Genomic DNA, 19,627 nt, shown 5'->3' on the forward strand with positions numbered 1-19,627 from the left:
CTTTTTTCTCTCTCTCTCACAGTGTCCAGAAATCAAATTACAATTTTCAAGTTCCCCACAGAGTAGAAAATTGTCTTTAGACAAAGCAACAGTGATAAAAATAAATAAATAAAAAAAAATATTACATAAATCCCACACAACTTATGGCTTATGACCAATGTAAATCATCCTAAAGTGTAATCTTTAAAAAAAATATCTGTATTTAAATCTGATTGACATGTCTGTTGTTGTTCCACACACTGACACAAAGCTCAGCTTTTCTGTCACACTGTCTAGTGTCTACAGAGTTTGACAGATGTTTGCGCTCAGCTCGAGGCAGCCGCACACATCTGGAAACGTTGCATCACAGACGAATGTCCCGGATAAAGGGAACGAAGAGTCCGGTTGTGTTGGTGGAGGAAGAAAACTGGGTAAAGAAACGAATTAGAAGATATCACGTCTTGTTCAAAACATTGAGCTGTAGCTACTTCCCTCATTTAAAGAGATGTGATACTGCTGAGACCTACTGAACTGTTGCATGCAATATAAAAGAAATAAGCTTTGAATGTTATTCCAGTGAATGTGATGGGGTTGTAGGCAGCAGCACGCGCTGGGCGGAAACAGTGGGGAGAAGTTGTGTGTGTTTTCAGCCATGAAGGAGTGGCCCAAAACTTGAGTTCCTCTGTGTTTGTGTAGATGCTTCATGATGATGATGATCGGTGCTGTGTTTGGTTGGTAAGCGGAGGACGCGGAGAAAAAGACGCAAACCACCGGTGAGTGTTTACGCAGCCTGTTGCTTTCTAAAAACGCGCGATTAAAGGGTCTATTTTGTGATGTGATCTCCCCGTGATTTGTTTATTGCCGCAAATGTTTAAGTATTATGCGAGTTTTTATCAAGTGTTCGGTTTAAACCAATTTCTTTATCCACAAAAGCACAAACGGTGCCAACTTTCAGAGGAAGCAAAGTCTCCCCCACATCCTGGGTTGCCAGTTTGAGCGTGTGTATGTGGCAGGGAAAATAAGCTACATTTTTAAGTAGTTTAGAGACACAAAAAATCTGAAGTGTTTTGTCTTTCAAACAAATTCCACCAGTTATTATGAAGCACCGTTGTCATTGCTTCAAATCTGGTTGTTGCTGCAGGAGCAGGCGATTTCTGATTAGCGAACGACTCGTTCTTTTGAGTCGGATCTTTTCAATGAATCGGTCAATGCATGCTTGGCTCGATTCCTAAGAACCGGTGGATGAGATGATAATAAGAGCAATATTTGGAGTGAGCTGCGGATTTCACTGATATGGTGAGGAGTTGTTTTTATTGCGGAATATCAGAAATATTGATATTGATCGCATGAAACATGAAAGTTTTATCAAAACACACGAGTTGAATTTTATTAAAACGTGGAGAAACGTTTTCAGCCAAAATATGTAAATTAGTTTAAGTACTGTGTAATGTAAATCAAATTTTATTAAGGTAAATTAATGATTTTTGTGAGCTGAATCATGGGTGCAACAACCACCCTTATTAATCGAAATTAAAAATAAATGTAGAAATTTAAATGTAAGTGTGTGTAGGATGTCAGAAACCACATAATGACGCATTTACAGTATAAAATAAAATAATCGCTGAATCTGTTTTTGTAACCGGTTCTTTGAAGTGAACTGTTCAAAAGAATCGATTCGTGGAAATGAGTCGGACTTCTGTGAGCATGTGGTTCTAATTGAAAGGCCATGGGGTCTCCACGGTGAGATACAATGCGAGTCATATGCCTTTTCCCTTCCTTTTTTTTCTTTCAGTTTTTTTAAAACCTTTCTTCTTGTGAATTAAAGACCACATTATTTTGCGCTGTCAATGTCCAAAGTTATTTAAAACACAGTATCGCTGTTTTGCTCTATTCATTCCTTTTAAATAGGTTACCTCAAAGCTCTTTGTTTGTGTGTTGGTTGGCTTGGGTTTGTGTGTTTACTGATGTAGTATTGTCTTGTAAAACAAACCAGGGATGTTAATGTCAGTTTGCCTAACAAATTACTACCATGAAAACGCTGAGAAATAGAGCTTTTTTTAGACTTTTATTAGACTATGACTGCTTATGTCAATGTCAAGCCATTCTCTTGATTTTTTTTTCATGTGGTTTTCAGCAAGTGTGAAATGTGACACTATTAAGCAACTGTTGTTTTAAAATCACAGTGAGCTGCTGTTGAGGCTGTGAATTTAGGCGTGCAGTTTTTAATGTGAACTTAAAGTAGGAACAAGTAATTTTAGGCTTCATACATAGTCACACATATAGAGTTCTTTCTCTGTATTAACTTCCTCTCTTTGACTGTCATAACTTCTACTTCTCTCTTGTCTGATGTTCTATTTGACCAGCCATTCAAAGAGTCAGAAATCATGTGACGGGATCTGAGATCATCCGTTAGCTGCAGACTTGCATGTAGCCAGAGGTGTCAACATAATGCTGAGTTTCGGAAAGGAAGTGGACAATAAAGACTGCCTATAAAATGATGGAAAGACAGAATAAGAGACAGTGGGCACATTATTTGCTGGAACATGCTCACATTATGCTAGCTATGCATTCGTAAGCTGCTTTTTTGCTTCTGATGTGGTATTATAAGCAAGCATTGCAAAGCGCAAATGACAGAAATCCTGCTTTACAACTTGACATGACACTTTCAAATAAACTAATGCACTATTCTCTGTGGGTGGCCCCTTCCTGCCTGATTCTGCATGCATGATGTAGCAGGTTGTGGTTTAAGGACTCCACACATCTCTGCAGTTCTTACTTGAGTTAACGTTATTTAGAGAGGTCTGGATATCTCGGATTTAACCTTTAATTGTTGACATTGGCCTTAAATTTGGATTTCAAAAATTCAGGGTCTTTGGCTGCATCCCAGTAGAGTGCAACAGTGCCAGCCAACTTTATCAGCTGCCTTGGTTCTGGAAGTATTTTTCCCAATCATTTTTCCCATAGAGATTTTTTTTAAAAGTCTATATTAAAGCTATGATTCAAACCAACCAGCTATGAGGTGAATCACAGCATCACAAACTTGTACAAAAAACAAAAGGTACAAGACTGTAATTAAGTCGACACAAAGCAGAAGTCGTGATAGACTTTTATTTCCATATTGTGATGAATATCTGAGTGAAATGGATTCATGAACAAGAAAAAAATATGACGGGACTTAAATGTATCCATCAGGAATTTATTGGATGGTTATGCGTTGCTATTGGTCGATCTCATGTGAGTGACAGGCTGACCCACCCTTGTGTCATCAAGCACATCATCAGAAAAGAAAAGAGATGTTGCTGCAGAGGGAAGGGAAGTTATTTTAATTAACAAATACAACGACACATGAATAATAAAAAAAAAAGATGTACACAGATAAATTATTTTTAATAAATACTTCAATATTCCATAAAAAATGATTTCATGTTGACTTTAAAGGGAAAGAACTATGAAGAGTTGTGCATGACAAATTAAAAATGACAGATAAAAAAACTACTGATATAGAAGCATATTTATTGCAAAATATGCATATAATTACAAATATTTGAGTAATTTAAGAGAGTAGGGGAGACTGACCCTATCACATCATTTGCAGTGCTTCATGGGCACTAAAGAGTTCTTTTAACACGATTTGCTTGTTTCAATTCTCTGATTGGGGAGATTTCTCTGCAGAATCATGGGTAATTTAGTTTCTCACCAGGAATGTAAACTTATTTAAAAATAAGTTTAAATAATGCAGACTGATGACAAAAGCATATGCCATTGATTAAAAACCTCATAGCTCACAGTAGGTCTGTCTTTTAAGGTTTATAAGTTATTGTTCAAAATCAATTCCCCTCTTGAAAAAATGAATGCATTTGACTGAACCTGACCATTGCACCTAATTTTCCTCGGACAACTTGGAAGGATAATTTGGAATGGGTTCCCTCTGGAATTTCCTATGGGTTTTTAGAATATCATTTTCATGTTTTGTTCTACAATATAAATTACACACAGTCATATGTCAAATTCGTCATTCCATGTCAAATCGATTAAATTTTGGAAACTTCCCCAGCTCAAATTTTTGATTTTGTTAGAGGAGTCATATAATGCCACTTTTACAAGATGTAAAATAAATCTTTTGTGTCCCCAGAGTGTTTATGTGAAGTTTTAGCTCAAAATACCCCACAGATCATTTATTATAGCATGTTAAATTTGTCACTTTTTGAGGGTGAGCAAAAATGCTCAGTTTTTCTGTCTCTTTAAATGCAAATGAGCTGCTGCTCCCAAGAAGAGGGCGGAGTTTCAAAGGCTCATGTTAGCACATAGTACTGTTAGCAGCGCTGATTACCTCACGGAGACTCACTGAAAATGTCAGAAACTGTTCAGCCTTTATGTTCTGACAATGATGGAGAGACTCAAGAAGAAGTGACAGCATGTAGAATGCAGCAGGATATTTCTGAACGATTAGTGGATGAATTTATGTAGCTGATGTGGAGTTAACTATCTTAAAGTCATTGATTAGCATATTCTGTTATGATAATCTATAAATCGCTCTTGTGGGAACTGTTGTAAGATCCTACAGAGCCAGAGAATATATGCTGCATGAAGATAGAACAGGTATAGTTTAGTTTAATTGGTTATAACTTATGTTGTCTTCTGCTTTTATGACATGCTGTTGCATTTGTGTTAAGTACTGTATTGCAATAACATGGCCTCACCCCCTTTGTTGCGTGTTCTCGGGGGCGGGGTTTATGTATATTTTAGGGTTAGTGATGTCACCAACCCAGGAAGAAGCTTGTTGTAGTCCCTACCAGCCATTTGTTGTAGTCCTTAAGCAGAGAATTCTTTACAAGAAAATATCTCCCTTTGCTTTGAGCATAAACAACATCTGCAAAGTTACAACGATCAAAGTTCAAACAGCAACATTACACACTAACTAAAGTTAAAAAAGTGAAATCATAATCAGCCACCCCTTTAATATTTTTTTTCTGAGGAAAGACAAACATTAATGGTGATGAAAGCCAAAATATTAAATGTCATGGATGTATATTTACTGAGTAATCTACTATTTTGTAACTCAATAATTCTTGAGTTACAGGCATGCAAACTTGGAGCAAAAAACATATAATGCAACAAAGATTGCTAAATTCAACAGATTTTACTAACAGACCTACTAATCTCTGTGTAAAAATAAAATAATGATGCTGCCATCTTTCTAAAGTCATTTTTACACCCCTCTAATTTGGCTCCATTTTCACAGGTGAAAATTGTCATTTGGACCCCCCCTCTACAAAATAGTAGATTACTCAGTAAATACACATCTGTGACATTTAATATTTTGGCTTTCTTTTTTCATGTATGTATTTAACCAGGAAAAAAAAGATGATGATCAAAATCAAAAAAATTTAGCCGGGGACCTCTGGTTGAGTTGACACGGAATGACCCAAATATAAAAGTTGCAATAGAAGGACACACTAATGACACATACAATTTTAGAACACATAGTATGCAAATTGAGATGTAATGTTGACTGTCTTGACTGCTACAGAGGTGAAATGCATTATGGGCTTTCATAAGACACTGGCACACTAAAACACACACTTGGCATAGACTAATTCCAAAAAGAACATAATGTCTAGCCAAAGTCCCTGTTTTAGACATTTCAGACTGCTGGATGTAGAGCACCATTCGGACAGTTCAGGCGTACGGTGTATATCCAGCATCTCATTCTCCATAGTCCATCTCCACTGTTCTCTCTCTCAAGACACAGGAATGTAAATATAGTCTGTGTCCAGGAACTTTTACTGTGCACCTCTTCTCTACTACATATTAATTTCTCCTCCTCTCACGTTTGTTCTCCCTTTTTTGCATTAATCTGTACCTCACGTAAATCATAAAGGTGAGGTAATTTTTGCATCACTATGCTAGTAACAGAATTGCAAAAAATAATAGGTGTGCTCAACTTCGTGTAGCGCTGCACAAATCAGTCAGCGTTTAACTTTAAGCAGTACATGTGGGTTTATTTTTTATTATTATTATTTTTTTTTAATGTGTGTACTGCAAGAGCAGCTATCTATAAATATCAATATTCATTTGCAATAAGCAAAGATAAAAATCACACAAGCACAACTACAGGAAGCAGAAAGTATCTGACTTGACAGTTCAATTTTATTTTTTTTAACACTTCCCCAACTGCAAGCGAGCTTTAACAGCTCACGCTTCGGTTGCTCAACAACAACAAAGCTGGAGAATCTCACGCAGCCAAAATGATGATTGTCAGTAACGGTGTTCATCCTTACATTGTTCAAAACGGAGTCAGACACTGATGGAGAGACTCAGGAAGAAGTTACAACTTTTAGAATGAAACTGGACGTTTCTGAATTATTAGTGGATAAATTTATGTAGTTGCTGTGGAGTTGATTCAACTCATCCACTAGCATGTACCGTCATGTTCATCTTTTGTGCAAATCCAGTGTTGAATTGACCCTCGTTTGTGAAGCAGTCCGGCGTAAAATGACGGCATGGCAACAACACTACTACAACAACTCTTCCTCTTCTCTAAAGCAGCCCATCATGGCCTCGCCCACTTTGTTGAATGTTTTCGAGGGAAAGGGTTTATGTAAATTTTAGGGTTGAAAGCTCGTTGTAGTCCCTACCAATCCTTAAACAGAGATTTCTTTAAAAGAAAATATCTCCCTTTGCAATGAACTTTGAGCGTCGTAACTTTGCAGATGATGTTTATGCTCAAACAGCAACATTACACACTAACTAAAGTTAAAAAAGTGAAATCATAATCAGCCACCCCTTTAATGACTTTTCACACTGGCTATCTGAAGTCTCCCTCCACTGGTTGGAAAATCAAAAATTCAAACTCACGCTATTGGTTGAGTCAGTGTTGCTGTGTTACAATGAATCAACTCACTGCTTAACCACCGTAGTATGTTGCATCACTGAAGAAATTAACTACTTAGTCACGACTGTTTTCCAAAACTGTAGTAATATGGCTGCACTGCAATCGTTTGTTTAACAAAAAAACTGAATAATTACCATGCAAAGGTGGTGGAGAAATAACTTTTGCTAACTTATTGTTTCAAGATTATTATAATTAATTTACATGAACATCAGGAAGCTGTTCCTTTTTTTATCTACTTCACTATTTTTGTTCCCCATCATTGCTGTTTGTGAATGTTCATTGGAACTCGGAACTGAGTATTTTAGGAAACACTGAATCCTTTAACAATGTTGTAATGACTGAACTTGTGACCATAGTTATCTAACAATTCTTTTGGGAAATACACCCGTGGTTGGGATTCTCAAACAAACAGACATTCAAGTACAGTCAGTGACACATCGTAAATCTAATCAGCATGGCTCATGAATATTACATGGGTGATGAAACGTCCAATGGTAGGTATAGTGTTTACTGTCGATAAATGATTTCAGAATCTTCAGCTTGGTCATTTTTCTCTAACTTTTTTTTTCCCTTCCTACCACAGCCAAGCAAAATTAAGCTTTTAAAATCCAATGATTATTTCCCCCCAAAAAGTTGGTGGGTATGAGAAACTCAAACATTTTCTAGAAGTGATTATGAATGATTGCTACACTGGATTGCTTCTGGGATTTCCAAGTAATGGCTGAATTTTAGCGTTATCACTAAAAAGGACCCATATCAGTCAAGATCAGCATAACAAAAACACACATAATTGCATATGAAAATGATATGCATGTATGCGTTCTTTTGTATGATGACTTTCACTGAGCCAAACTGACCGGATGTCTGCTTATACCTCTAAATAAAAATGCCTGAAAGAGAGGGAGAGGGTGAGTGAGAGAGGAAGTGAAAGAGAGGAGGAGAGAGAAATGAAGTAGTGTGATGTGGCTGTCTGTAAGACACCCTTGAGAGATCTCGATGATGAAAGAGCAGACATTTTAAAGAGCTTGTAAACTGTGAGTGTGTTTCCATGTTTGTTCACTTGTTCTCTTTGAGTCTCATCTGTGTTCCTAATTCTGTTTTAAACCTTTTTTTATTGTTTCTTTGCCATCTTTGTCTAGACAATATTAACTTATGTGGATGTGTGTTTGTGAAAGAGAGAATGAGAAGTGAGAGGTATATTGCTGTAGCTCTTCCTGTTTATGATCTCTTCCGGATGTCAGCAGTAAAGGGGCTTTCATTGAACTTGCACATGAATTCAGAGAAAAAAATTGTTTGTATTTGTTGGCATGAAGAAAGAATGTGATCGAATAGAGCATGTGCATGTTTACAAAAAAAATAAATAAATAAATAATATGCTGTAATATGCTTTCTACATCTCAGAAATGACCTTCTTTTTTATGGTCTTTCCCACATGTTGATGCACAATAAGAGATCTTGGTATACATCACAATGCGGTATTTCAAAACTTGCTACTCGCTGTCAAACCCCTTTCAAAACTTTGTGGCTATGTGAGACCAATTTAATAGGGTCATGCGGTGTGGTTAGTACCAGTGATTTAGTGAATGGCTCATTTTTTTAACCTAAAAGGTGTGGTGATATTTCAGATGTTGCTATTCATGCTACAGTTGGGTTTCCTGTTTATCACCATTACAAGGTCAAAGATGGTGGGCTCATTGAGTGCTCGTGATGATAATATTATTTTAAATTCACCAAATCATAATGAATAATTCTTTTTTTTTTGTAGAATATTGCAGTATTTATTATAAATGATTTATCTGTGCACATCATTTTTTTTTTTTATTCAAATGCCCTTTTAATATTTAATCAAAATCGCTTCCCATCCCACTTGCAGCGACATCTCTTCTCTGATGATCCAATTCCTGATGGACAAAATCAAGTTCCACCCTACATTTGTTCTTGTTTGAGAAGCCGCCACATTCAGATATACACCGATCAGGCACAACATTATGAGCACAGACAGGTGAAGAGAATAACTCTGATTATATCTTCATCACGGCATCTGTTAGTGGGTGGGATATATTAGGCAGCAAGTGAACATTTTGTCCTCAAAGTTGATGTGTTAGAAGCAGGAAAAATGGGCAAGTGTAAGGATTTAAACGAGTTTGACAAGGGCCAAATTCTGACTGGGTCAGAGCATCTCCAAAACTGCAGCTCTTGTGGGGTGTTCCCGGATGGCAGTGGTCAATAACTATCAAAAGTGGTCCAAGGAAGGAACAGCGGTGAACCGACGACAGGGTCATGGGCGGCAAAGGCTCACTGATGCACTTAGGGAGTGAAGGCTGGCCCGAGTGGTCCGATCCAACAGACGAGCTACTGTAGCTCAAATAGCTCAAGAAGTTAATGCTGGTTCTGATAGAAAGGTGTCAGAATACACAGTGCATCGCAGTTTGTTGCGTATGGGGCTGCATAGCTGCAGTCCTGGTTCAGGAATGGTTTGAGGAGCACAATGAGTTTGAGATGTTAACTTGGCCTCCAAATTCCCGAGATCTCAATCCAATCGAGCATATGTGCTGAACAAATAAGTCTGATCCATGGAGGCCCAGCTTCGCAACTTACAGGATCTGCTGCTAACATCTTGGTGCAGAAACCACAGCACACCTTCAGGGGTCCAGCGGAGTCCATGCCTCGACAGGTCAGGGCTGTTTTGGCAGCAAAAGTAGGACCAACACAATATTAGGAAGGTGGTCAAAATGTTATGCCTGATCGGTGTACGTCACAATAGGGATGGAAAGACTATCGCAACTTCTGTTGCATGCTGATTTTAAAAATCTAGTTTAAAACACCGGTGCCAGAGGACTTACAAATGTAGACTTTGTTTTCATGTTGGTTTCATATTGTTTTGAAAAACTTAAGTTCTGTGCCATTTTATATGAATAGTTTAAATGTAATTACTCTAAAAATGCCAACTGTGACCATTACATTTTCCTTACACCTTGAATACATGTAGAAATTTTAATTATTAATTATTATTTTTTTAATAATAGGACTTCAGAAGACGCAACAATCTGGATCAACATGCACATTGCCAGATTTCCATATATCCTAATTATTGTTAATATGCAATTCATTTTTCCAGGAGCTCATTGCTTCTACCTTCAGTTAAACTGCTAACAGTGATTGTAAATTAATTGCCTAAATTATTACATGGATAAATGTTTTTCAAATATTAATAAGCAGTTAAGATGTTTTGTTAAAATATTGTTTCATAAGTAATAATAATAAAGGTTGTTCCAAACTATATATATGTTTGAAAAAAATATTTGAAATGTATTTTTATTTTTTTTTTTTAATCAAAGTAACCACCCAGAACACCCTCACAATAACAACACTCTGGAAACCTCTCAGCATTATGGCAACAAGTTTTGGAAGCAACACAATTTATTTTTGAAAATATAAAAATTCCTTTTCTGTTTGTCAGGTCTCAGTGAGAGGAGGTGACACCAAGGAGAAAAAATGCCGGTACCTCCTCCACCTCCCCCTCCCCCACCCCCCACCTTCTCTCAGGTACACAAAAATAAACACACACACTGGACTGGAATACACTATGCAACTTGTTAAAATCTGAGGCTTTAAAACACTAGCCATTATATACTTGCCGACTTTAAAAAAGTGGGCATTATACACTAAACAACCAAGGATCACATAAATTGTTCTGAACACAACAAACTCACAGAAACAATGAGGTGCATGAAAAATGAAAACACAATGTGTGTTCCAAACCTGGCTCAAAATATCCAACATGTTTGATTCTTCCAGATGAATTGAATGGCAGTCAGAAACAAGCAAATTGGAGCCTGTGGCCATCATACATACTCAATTTGTTCTGTTAACAAATCTGTTAACTCAACTGCCTAAAATCTGCAGACTGGATTTAACTTTTGAAAACTAGTATTGAGTTTTCCAGACTGCAAATTAGGGCAATAATCTGGGCAAATGTTGTGTAGTGTATTCCGGCTTTAAGTGGAGTAGCCATGAGGCATTAATGCTTTAATGATTTCTGCAGAAAATATCTGTGCTTGTTTTTGCTTGCAGGCAAACACTGAGAAGCCTGTGTTGAATAAATCAGAGGAGAGGGGCAGGAATGCTCTACTGTCGGACATCAGCAAAGGAGCAAGGCTGAAGAAGACTGTTACGAATGACCGTAGCGCCCCCATACTCGACAGTAAGAACATGCATCTTGTGGAGTTAGATACTCTTTATGTTGTACCAAAACAGCTGTAATTTAATTTGACAAATTATAAAATTAATAACTGTATAACAGGTTTTCTTTTAGTGTACCTTCAAAACTCTTATGTAAATTCCCTCTGTTGTGTTTGGCTTTTTTTGCATATAAAATGAGTAGCAATGCTTAGTGGTTGCAGGTTCGCTCTCCAGTCCAAAATATTAAATACATGTTTGTTTTTGACAGAACCCAAAGGTGGTGGAGGTGGAGGAGGAGGTGGGCCTGGAGGGGGAGGTGGGGGTGGAGGAGGGGGAGGGTTTGGAGGTGGGGGTGGAGCTTCGGGTGGCCTGGGTGGACTCTTCCAAGGGGGCATGCCGAAACTACGCTCCACTCGAGATGGTAAGAATGCACAAATATTTAAAACATGCTGTTCTATGCACTGACAGGTTCCTTCACCCTCGAGCCCAAAGTATAGTTTACTTTTTTACGCGTAAGTGAGGGTCAGCATACAGCGCACTGGCAGATTTTTGTAACCGCGCGTACAGGTGCACGCAGGCCACGCATTTAATTTTTTTTGGCAGTAATTAGTTTATCAGCAAGGTGGCAACCGTGCCCTGGGGGCGTTGATTCACAAGGTAGTCAAAGAAAACTGCATCAGAAACAGAACAGACCGGAACACATGCAAGCTACAGCGACAATGGAGGCCTACATAGACGAGTGATTGTGCGAAGAGGTTAGAAAGTATCCTCATTTGTGCAACTCTAGCATGAAAGAATGCAAAGATGTTTTTGGCTTACACGTGGGATGTGGGTTGTAACTCGTGGCGAGATATTGCTCAAAACTGCATATGTGTCAAATGCCTGTGTATGCATACGAGTCAAGTGAAGTAGGCTGTGTGTTCAACTAGTGTACGCATAAAAAAATGAAGTATACCCAGGGCTTCACTAATTTTGGCCAAAACCAATTATGTTGTAGCTGATATAGTTGCTAACCATTACTATTTTATTGTTTTTTCTAATGGTCACACAAAAGCTCCAATCTAGAATTTGACATTAAATAATATTTGTAATATACAATTTAATATATTCATGAAATACAACATAATATTTCCTTCAGAAAATGCAGAAAAATGTGTATATATAAAAGAACTTCACAATCATTAGATTATCTCTTAGATTATTTGCTCTCTGTTTCAGACTCTAGTAGTGTCAGGCCTCCGGTTCTGCCACCTGGTGCTCGTAGCAGTGGTCCACGGCCCTTTGGAGGAGGATCTGGCTCTGCCCCTCGTCTGCCTATGCAACGCAGTGAATCCGTTGACCGCCCACGGATGACCCCACCCCGTCCTGAAACACCTGGAGGGCCTCCTCCACCTCTTCCAAGTGCCCCACGTCCCTTTCAGAGTGGTGCACAGAGCAGGGGACCACCCTCACTTCCAGGGGCTCCTCGCCTGGGGTCTGCCCCGGCACCTCCACCTCCAAACCCCCTTGGACGGCAGCCTGCTCCTCCACCGGTGCCAGCTGGATTTAGTCGTCCTCCTTCGTTTCCTTCGCCCTCTGCAGGTCATGCCGGACGACCCCCTCCTCCACCTGCACCTGGTCGAGGTGATGACCGTCCTCCACCTGTTCCCCCTGCAAACCGTTCTTTGCCACTCACTCGGGACAGCCCGCCCCCTCCACCACCTCCATCAGCAAGTAGCAAACCAACTCCTCCTCCGACTCCTGCTCCCGCCTCTTTGCGTGCACCTGTAAGTGCAGCACCTCCACTGCCGCCAGGACGCCCAAGTCCGATTTCTCCTGAGGAGCACATGCCACGCCTTCCTGAACGGAACCTATCACTTGGCACCCATCCTCCTGCCCCGCCACCTGGGCGATCCGGACCCCTTCCTCCACCTCCTTCTGAAAGACCGCCTGCATTGGGTAGGAATGCGGGTGGACGAACAGGTAAAGGAGGAGTGGCAAGTTGTTGCAGAATAATCTGGAAGTCACGCATTCAATCATTTGATCATAAATGTGTTTTTGTCCACAGGTCCTCTTCCACCTCCACCTCCTTCTGGTCGTCCAGGAGGAGGAAGTTTGAGGTCATCACCAGCCCCTCCTCCGCCAAATAGACCAGGTGTGGAGCCTCACCGTGGTGGCAGTAGACCACCGCTCCCACCAGACAGACCCTCCTCTGGACCTCTGCCCCCTCCTCCCCCACCTATGGGCAATGGATACCACAATCAAGGGCATCATATAGGTATTGTGACATTCAAATGCTTGTTCCATACTCAGAATATGTCCTCTGCATTTAAACCATCCAGTTAGTGAACACAAATTAGGAGTAGTGGGTAGTAAAGACACATAACCATAGCAGTGGGCAGCCATTTTTGCTGTGGAGCCCGGGGAGTGATTGGGGGTTAGGTGCCTGCCTTGCTTAAGGGCACCTCAATCATTTACCTGTCGGTATTGAGACTCAAACCCGCAACCTTCGGGTTACTAGTCTGACTCTCTAACCATTAGGCTACAACTGCCCCTAATGTCATATAATGTGTTTTTCATTGGTACAACGTACCAGAAGGTAAAAGTACAATACTCCCATTTGCTTGTTGAACTTTTGGTCTCAAAACCATTGGTATTAATAAGAAATTGGTAATTGCAGTCCACGTTCTAATTCATCCCAAACCTGTTCAGATCTGAATTTTGTGCAGGCTAGTTAGATTCTTTCACACTAGACTCAGAAGGCAGTTTACTGGTGGCATCATATGACAGTACCACACTCTAATCTGTTAATTACAAGGGGGCACTTACTTTTGGCCATGTAATGTAATAGGCCAGTATTGCAGCCTTTTTAGTATAATCTATCTGATAGCATATGCGAAGACAAGAAGTTCATACATGCGCACTATAAAGTTTCATTATTGTCCTGTGCTCTTTCTCTTCTCTCCAAAAGTTGAGAGCAATAAAAAATGGCTTTGTGCTCGTTTAATATAGAGTTGCAAGTATCTCTTAACCCCCTCACACAAGCAATGAAGAATTGTCAGTGCAGGCATATATTGCTGTTGTGGTCTTTTTTGTTGTTGTTGTTGTTCCATCTACTTGGTTTCTTTTTTTGACTGCGAAACAAAGGAACGAAGCAGTGTTGTTGCCATCTTGTGGACAAAGAAATTGGTGCAAAAAATTTAAAGGGATAGTTCACCCAAAAATGAAAATTATCCCATGATTTACTCACCCTTAAGACATCCTAGTTCCAGATTTTCAAGCCCAAAAAAATTCATCCATCATCCATAATAAAAGTAATCCATATGACTCCAGGGGGTTAATAAAGGCCTTTTGAAGCAAAGCAATGCGTTTTTGTAAGAAAAATATCCATATTTAAAACTTTATAAATTCACATAACTTGCTTCCGGCGGATGACTGTACGCATACTGCGCAAGTCGATTTGCGCCAAAAGAGTAACCCGTGACGTGATGTATGACGCAGGATGTAGGAGTAGTGTAAGATTAGTCACCTCTCATGGTTCAAACAGATAGGGCTGTGCAACAAACTCAAGCTCTGATTTCTCTTATATGGAAATAATAAAAATGACTGTTTTAGACTTCTAATTCCTGACTGGTGTTTTGTTTTGCTCTATCCTCAGCACTTCTGCGTTCGTTATTACGTCATGCTTCGGGTCAGGGGTTACTCATTCTCCGTAACTCGATACGTATGACTGTCTGCTGGAAGATAGTTATTATAGTTAATAAAGTTTTAAATATGGATATTTTTCTTACAAAAACCAATTGCTTCGCTTCAGATGGCCTTTATTAACCCCCTGGAGTTGTACGGATTACTTTTATGATGGATGGATGCTTTTTGTTTGGCTTTAAAATGTGACCCCCTGTTCACTACTATTATAAAGCTTGGAAGAGCCAGGATATTCTTAAATATATCTCAGATTGTGTTAATCTGAAAGAAGATAGTCGTATACACCTAGTCTGGCTTGAGGGTGAGTAAATCATGGGATCATTTTCATTTTTGGGTGAACTATCCCTTTAAGGTGCATGTGTGATCTGAACATAAAGTATGCACAGTTAGAAAAAACTGTCTGCGCATGTTCAGTGAATGGAAAAATAAACAAAAGTGCTTTCACATAAGTACTTCACATTTCTGCATTGCTCCAGTCCATATACTTGTTTTATAAGTGCATTACTGTTAACAGTTTTGTTGCGTTTTTATATACTGAAGGATGAGACAAATTATTTACGTTTACATTTAATCATTTAGCTGATGCTTTAATCCAAAGCAATCAAACCAACAATATTGCAACTATATGCAATTTGGGGGGTAATTGACGGCATGTCACATATGCTGTCAATAAAACATGTATTGACCCCAGCATATTTCTTGAAGTCACAATTTACTTCAATTTAGCTGTAAATAACACTGTGAGTAGCTTTGATGCGTATTATGTTGCAGATTAATTGTGTGTGCATTTGATTTATTTCTCCAAGATGAGTGGGAATCACGCTTCACGTTCCGACCTGTATCGGACCTTCCACCCCCAGAGCCCTACATTCCCTGTCAGAAGACCTATCCTAGCAAATTGGCCAGGAACGAAAACCGAGGTAACCAATCACAGCCGTGCTTTCTCATCTTATGCGTTTTTGTTGCTATGCACATGGACAAAACTGACCCGCAGCTGTTGCTTCCACATGCCAATGAATACTTTGAATAACATTCAGTCCTTACAGCACAATCATGGTCTTTCTCATTTGTTCATGTGCTTGTGTGTGTGTTTGTATATTTCAGGTTCAGGAAAGAAAGAGCGAGGTGCACCTCCCCTCCCCCCCATACCTAGGTGAAAGAAACTGCTCGTTTTCTCAGGGCATGACAGTCCTTCTCTTACCCGATTATCTCGTTTTCTCTGGTACTGCCTGTTTCTGATATTTTTCAGCCAGAGTAGTTTATTGAAATATAAAAGTTGTATAACCATAAAATCATCACATGGTGTTCTATTATAGACAACATATCTTTTTTTATAGCATTTTTGTTTGTTTTAGAGATTAATACCTATTTACTATTATGACTATGTCAAGTCGTGAGCTCTACAGTGATACTACAGCTAAGTTTGACTTTATTTTTGTGTTTTTTTTTTGTTTGTTTTTTTGAGTAAGATGAATTGTTGCAGCAGTTTATTGCCCTTTAGGAGAGTGTTGATTGTTTCAGCTGTTTGTCTGTCACTTCTACTTCATCAATTTTGTTAGACAATCCTTGATGTAATTATATTTTAAGGAGGAATGCCTTTGGGTGCATGGCTCATTGAAGCATTGGTAACTTTTTGGTGAGTTTTGGCGCCCCCTACCTTCCTGTTTTCATACAACAGTAGCGTTGACATTTAAAAAAGTAAGTTGTAAAGTGACTAGAACAATATCAGACTGAAATGAATGTGCTTGCTTTAGTACCATTGTGTGCATGTGAATGTGGTGATAACAGCGAACATGTTATACGGAATGTGGAATGATCTCCAATGAGCAGAACTGCGGTCTGTCAGTACTCTGTGTTGATCCTGTAGCAGTGTGGATGGTATTGCCACCGGATTTGTTCACATATGCAGTCCCTGATGTGTAAAAAAAAAAAAAAAAGAGAAAGGACTGGGTTTATGGGGAAATGTGGATGTCCTTTATTAAAGGCTCTTTAGGTCAACCCCCATTCAAACAAGTCTGAGAGCTGAAGATGTATAGGACTAATCTTTAAATGAAAAATGTTTTGCCTTAAAATCCCATGCAAGTGTGTTTCTATGTATTATGGGATACTATCTATGTTAATGTAAGCCAAAAATGTGTTTAAGAGTGTTATATTTTATGCTATATGTATGCACTTGCTTGTTTTGTCAATGTTGGCTCAGTATCGTGTTGCATTATGTTTGTTTTTCAGACATGTAGACGTGCCTGTCAGGAAGTGTACCGTCATATTTGACTAAAGCGCTTTACTACGAAAAGTATAATCAATGAGTGTATCAAACTTTGAATTACATTTTATTTCATTTATGTACTTATTGAAAGGATCAAGAAGCTAAAGAATGGCTTGGTTTATGCTGCCTTATGTTTGTTTACATAAAGAAAAGATTAATGAAACATTAAAAGGAACATTACATTTAAAGAAGAGATGTATGTAAAACAGCATAACCTCTGAAGCATCTTGAATTAGACAGAGGAGACACAGCTGAAAAGAAACAACAATTTGCCACCAACATATTAGTAATATACGACCTCTCATTTACTGTCACTGTCATTGTTGTGTGACCAGATGCTTAATGTGGTACTTTAGATGTTCTCTTTGTGCCTGTAGATGAACATTTCAGTTTAATACAACATACTATGTTGTTTAATTTGTATATTTACTTTATTATAAACAGTCCTTTGCTATTCTGGTGTGCCAAATATGTTGTTTTCTAAATAAACACGCGATCAAAGCTGGATTTTGCCTCTCATTCAAATAATTGTGCATTTCTGTGGTTTTCAGTTCTTATAAAGCTCATTGCAACTTTCCTGATAATTTACTCATCCCCATGTCATCCAAGATGTTCATGTCTTTCTTTCTTCAGTCAGAAAGAAATTAAGGTTTTTGATGAAAACATTCCAGGATTTTTCTCCTTATAGTGGACTTCAATGGAGCCCAAACGGTTGAAGGTCAAAATTACAGTTTACTGTGATCCCAGACGAGAAATAGGGGTCTTATCTAGAGAAACCATCACTCATTTTCTAATTTTTAAAACATTTTTTATACATTTTAACCATAAATTCTCATCTTGAGCTAATTCTCTTCTCCTCTATTAGAATTCCAGCAGTGTAGACACTACTAAGTGTATTACTGCCCTCCACAGGTCAAAGTTTGAACTAAATAGCCATATACAATATGCTAGTGCAAGTACATCAATTAGTTCAAACTTTGACCTGTGTAGGGCAGTAATACACTTAGCAGTGTCTATACTGCTGGAATTCAATTAGAGAAGAAGAAGAGAGCTGGGCTGTGTTCCAGTTTATTTTTTAAATGCCCTTCCCTCGCTAACTTCCCTCAGTCTCGTTGACTCGGATGTACATCATTGCTTACGTTGTACGAGTGCCCACTACTGGCGGAACCTTTGCAATGGGCTGAACTACAACGTCCTACCCTTGATCACTTGGAATCCACAATGGAGCTGATTTATTATTTATTTTTTCCCTTACAAAATTGTTTAATACAGCATTCTATATGTATATATGTGTGTTTTAAATGTTTAAAAAATAATATATAATTGAGTTGTTTGTGGTGGGGTAAATTAAACGTGATATACAGTGACATCATAATCGTGTTGCATTGTGGGTTATGGAGCTGCCTGAAGTGTACATATGAAGTAGACTCGCTCCCTTGATCAAAATCAAGGGAGCGAGGGTCTGTCCATATAAACTTCCCTCATCCACTTCACGAAGTGGAACGCACTTCAAAATGGCGGCAGGGATTCCCCAGAGGGGAAGTATTTAGGGAAGTTCTAAAACTGGAGTGGAACGCAGCCCTAGTTCAAGATGAGCATTTATGATTAAAGTGGAACTCAGTAAGATTTACGAAGCTCCGTCTACAGGTTCCTTCAGTGAATCACATTGTCGTAAATACTCCAAGCGCAGACTACAACGCTCACCAGCGCAGTAGTTTTGCAAATACAGTACAATAAATCTCGATGGAGGTGGATAATTTTCTAAATTGTCTTATAAAGTAATAATATATACATTGTTTTTAAATTACCGTAAAGCATTTTGTCACTCTCGCGTGAACGTGAACATGAGGCGAGATTGCGTCGGGTCGGCGCAGCTCAACTTGCAAGTGCCGTTTTCTGGCGTAGACGTGCCAGAGGGGGTTAGTGCTCGCCTTAAACACACCACTACAAGTCAATTAACCATCGTAAGGACTTAGAAAACTATTTATGAAGGTAAAAAGTTACTTAGTTCTGCTTTAAAATGTATTATTTATTTATTTATTATTATTTATATTTTTTTTAGAAAATGAGTGATGGTTTCTCTAGATAAGACTATTCCTCGTCTGGGATCGTGTAGAACGTTTTGAAGCTGCACTGAAACTGGACCTTCAACCAATTGGGCTCCATTGAAGTCCACTATATGGAGAAAAATCCTGGAATGTTTTCATCAAAAACCTTAATTTCTTTTCGACTGAAGAAAGAAAGACATGAACATCTTGGATAACATGGGGGTGAGTAAATTTCAATTTGAAAGTGAACTAATCCTTCTTGAAGGTTCTTTGTCACTTCATTGCACTTTTTGTTGGTTTTTCATAAATTAATAAATAAAAGAAAGGAAACCTATTCTGTTTTTAAGTTAAAAACAGACCATAATGTGGTAATCTCCCAACAGATTTCTTCTTTACTATTATTAGAGGCAATATGACGCCCATCCACTAGCGTGCATGACGGTGGCCAATCACATGAGAATGTTCCATGAATATCTGTATACTGTCTACGTTTCCACCAATCAGCGACATGACAAGACGAGATAAGGCGGGGTTAGACGACGTCATAGGCGGACTCACTCGTCAGTCATTGAG

General features: G+C 38.7%; 1 protein-coding gene across 2 annotated transcripts; it reads left to right on the forward strand.

Annotated features, from left to right (window-relative positions):
- Positions 1-351: 351 nt before the first annotated feature.
- Positions 352-17,532, forward strand: wipf1b (WAS/WASL interacting protein family, member 1b). Of its 2 annotated transcripts, XM_067374738.1 has the most exons (9): positions 352-410; positions 676-752; positions 10,335-10,420; positions 10,949-11,078; positions 11,325-11,477; positions 12,275-13,018; positions 13,104-13,313; positions 15,547-15,660; positions 15,845-17,532. In XM_067374738.1, exons 3-9 carry the CDS (start codon positions 10,370-10,372, stop codon positions 15,895-15,897), a joined length of 1,455 nt encoding a protein of 484 aa, XP_067230839.1. In that variant the 5' UTR covers positions 352-410; positions 676-752; positions 10,335-10,369; the 3' UTR covers positions 15,898-17,532. The 2 variants fall into 2 exon arrangements, with proteins under 2 accessions (XP_067230839.1, XP_067230838.1); XM_067374737.1 differs by lacking the exon at positions 352-410 and having other exon boundaries at positions 442-752.
- Positions 17,533-19,627: the final 2,095 nt, after the last annotated feature.

The sequence above is a fragment of the Chanodichthys erythropterus genome, chromosome 21 (genome assembly GCF_024489055.1).
Source record: "Chanodichthys erythropterus isolate Z2021 chromosome 21, ASM2448905v1, whole genome shotgun sequence".
In the NCBI taxonomy this organism is placed as follows: Eukaryota; Metazoa; Chordata; class Actinopteri; order Cypriniformes; family Xenocyprididae; genus Chanodichthys; species Chanodichthys erythropterus.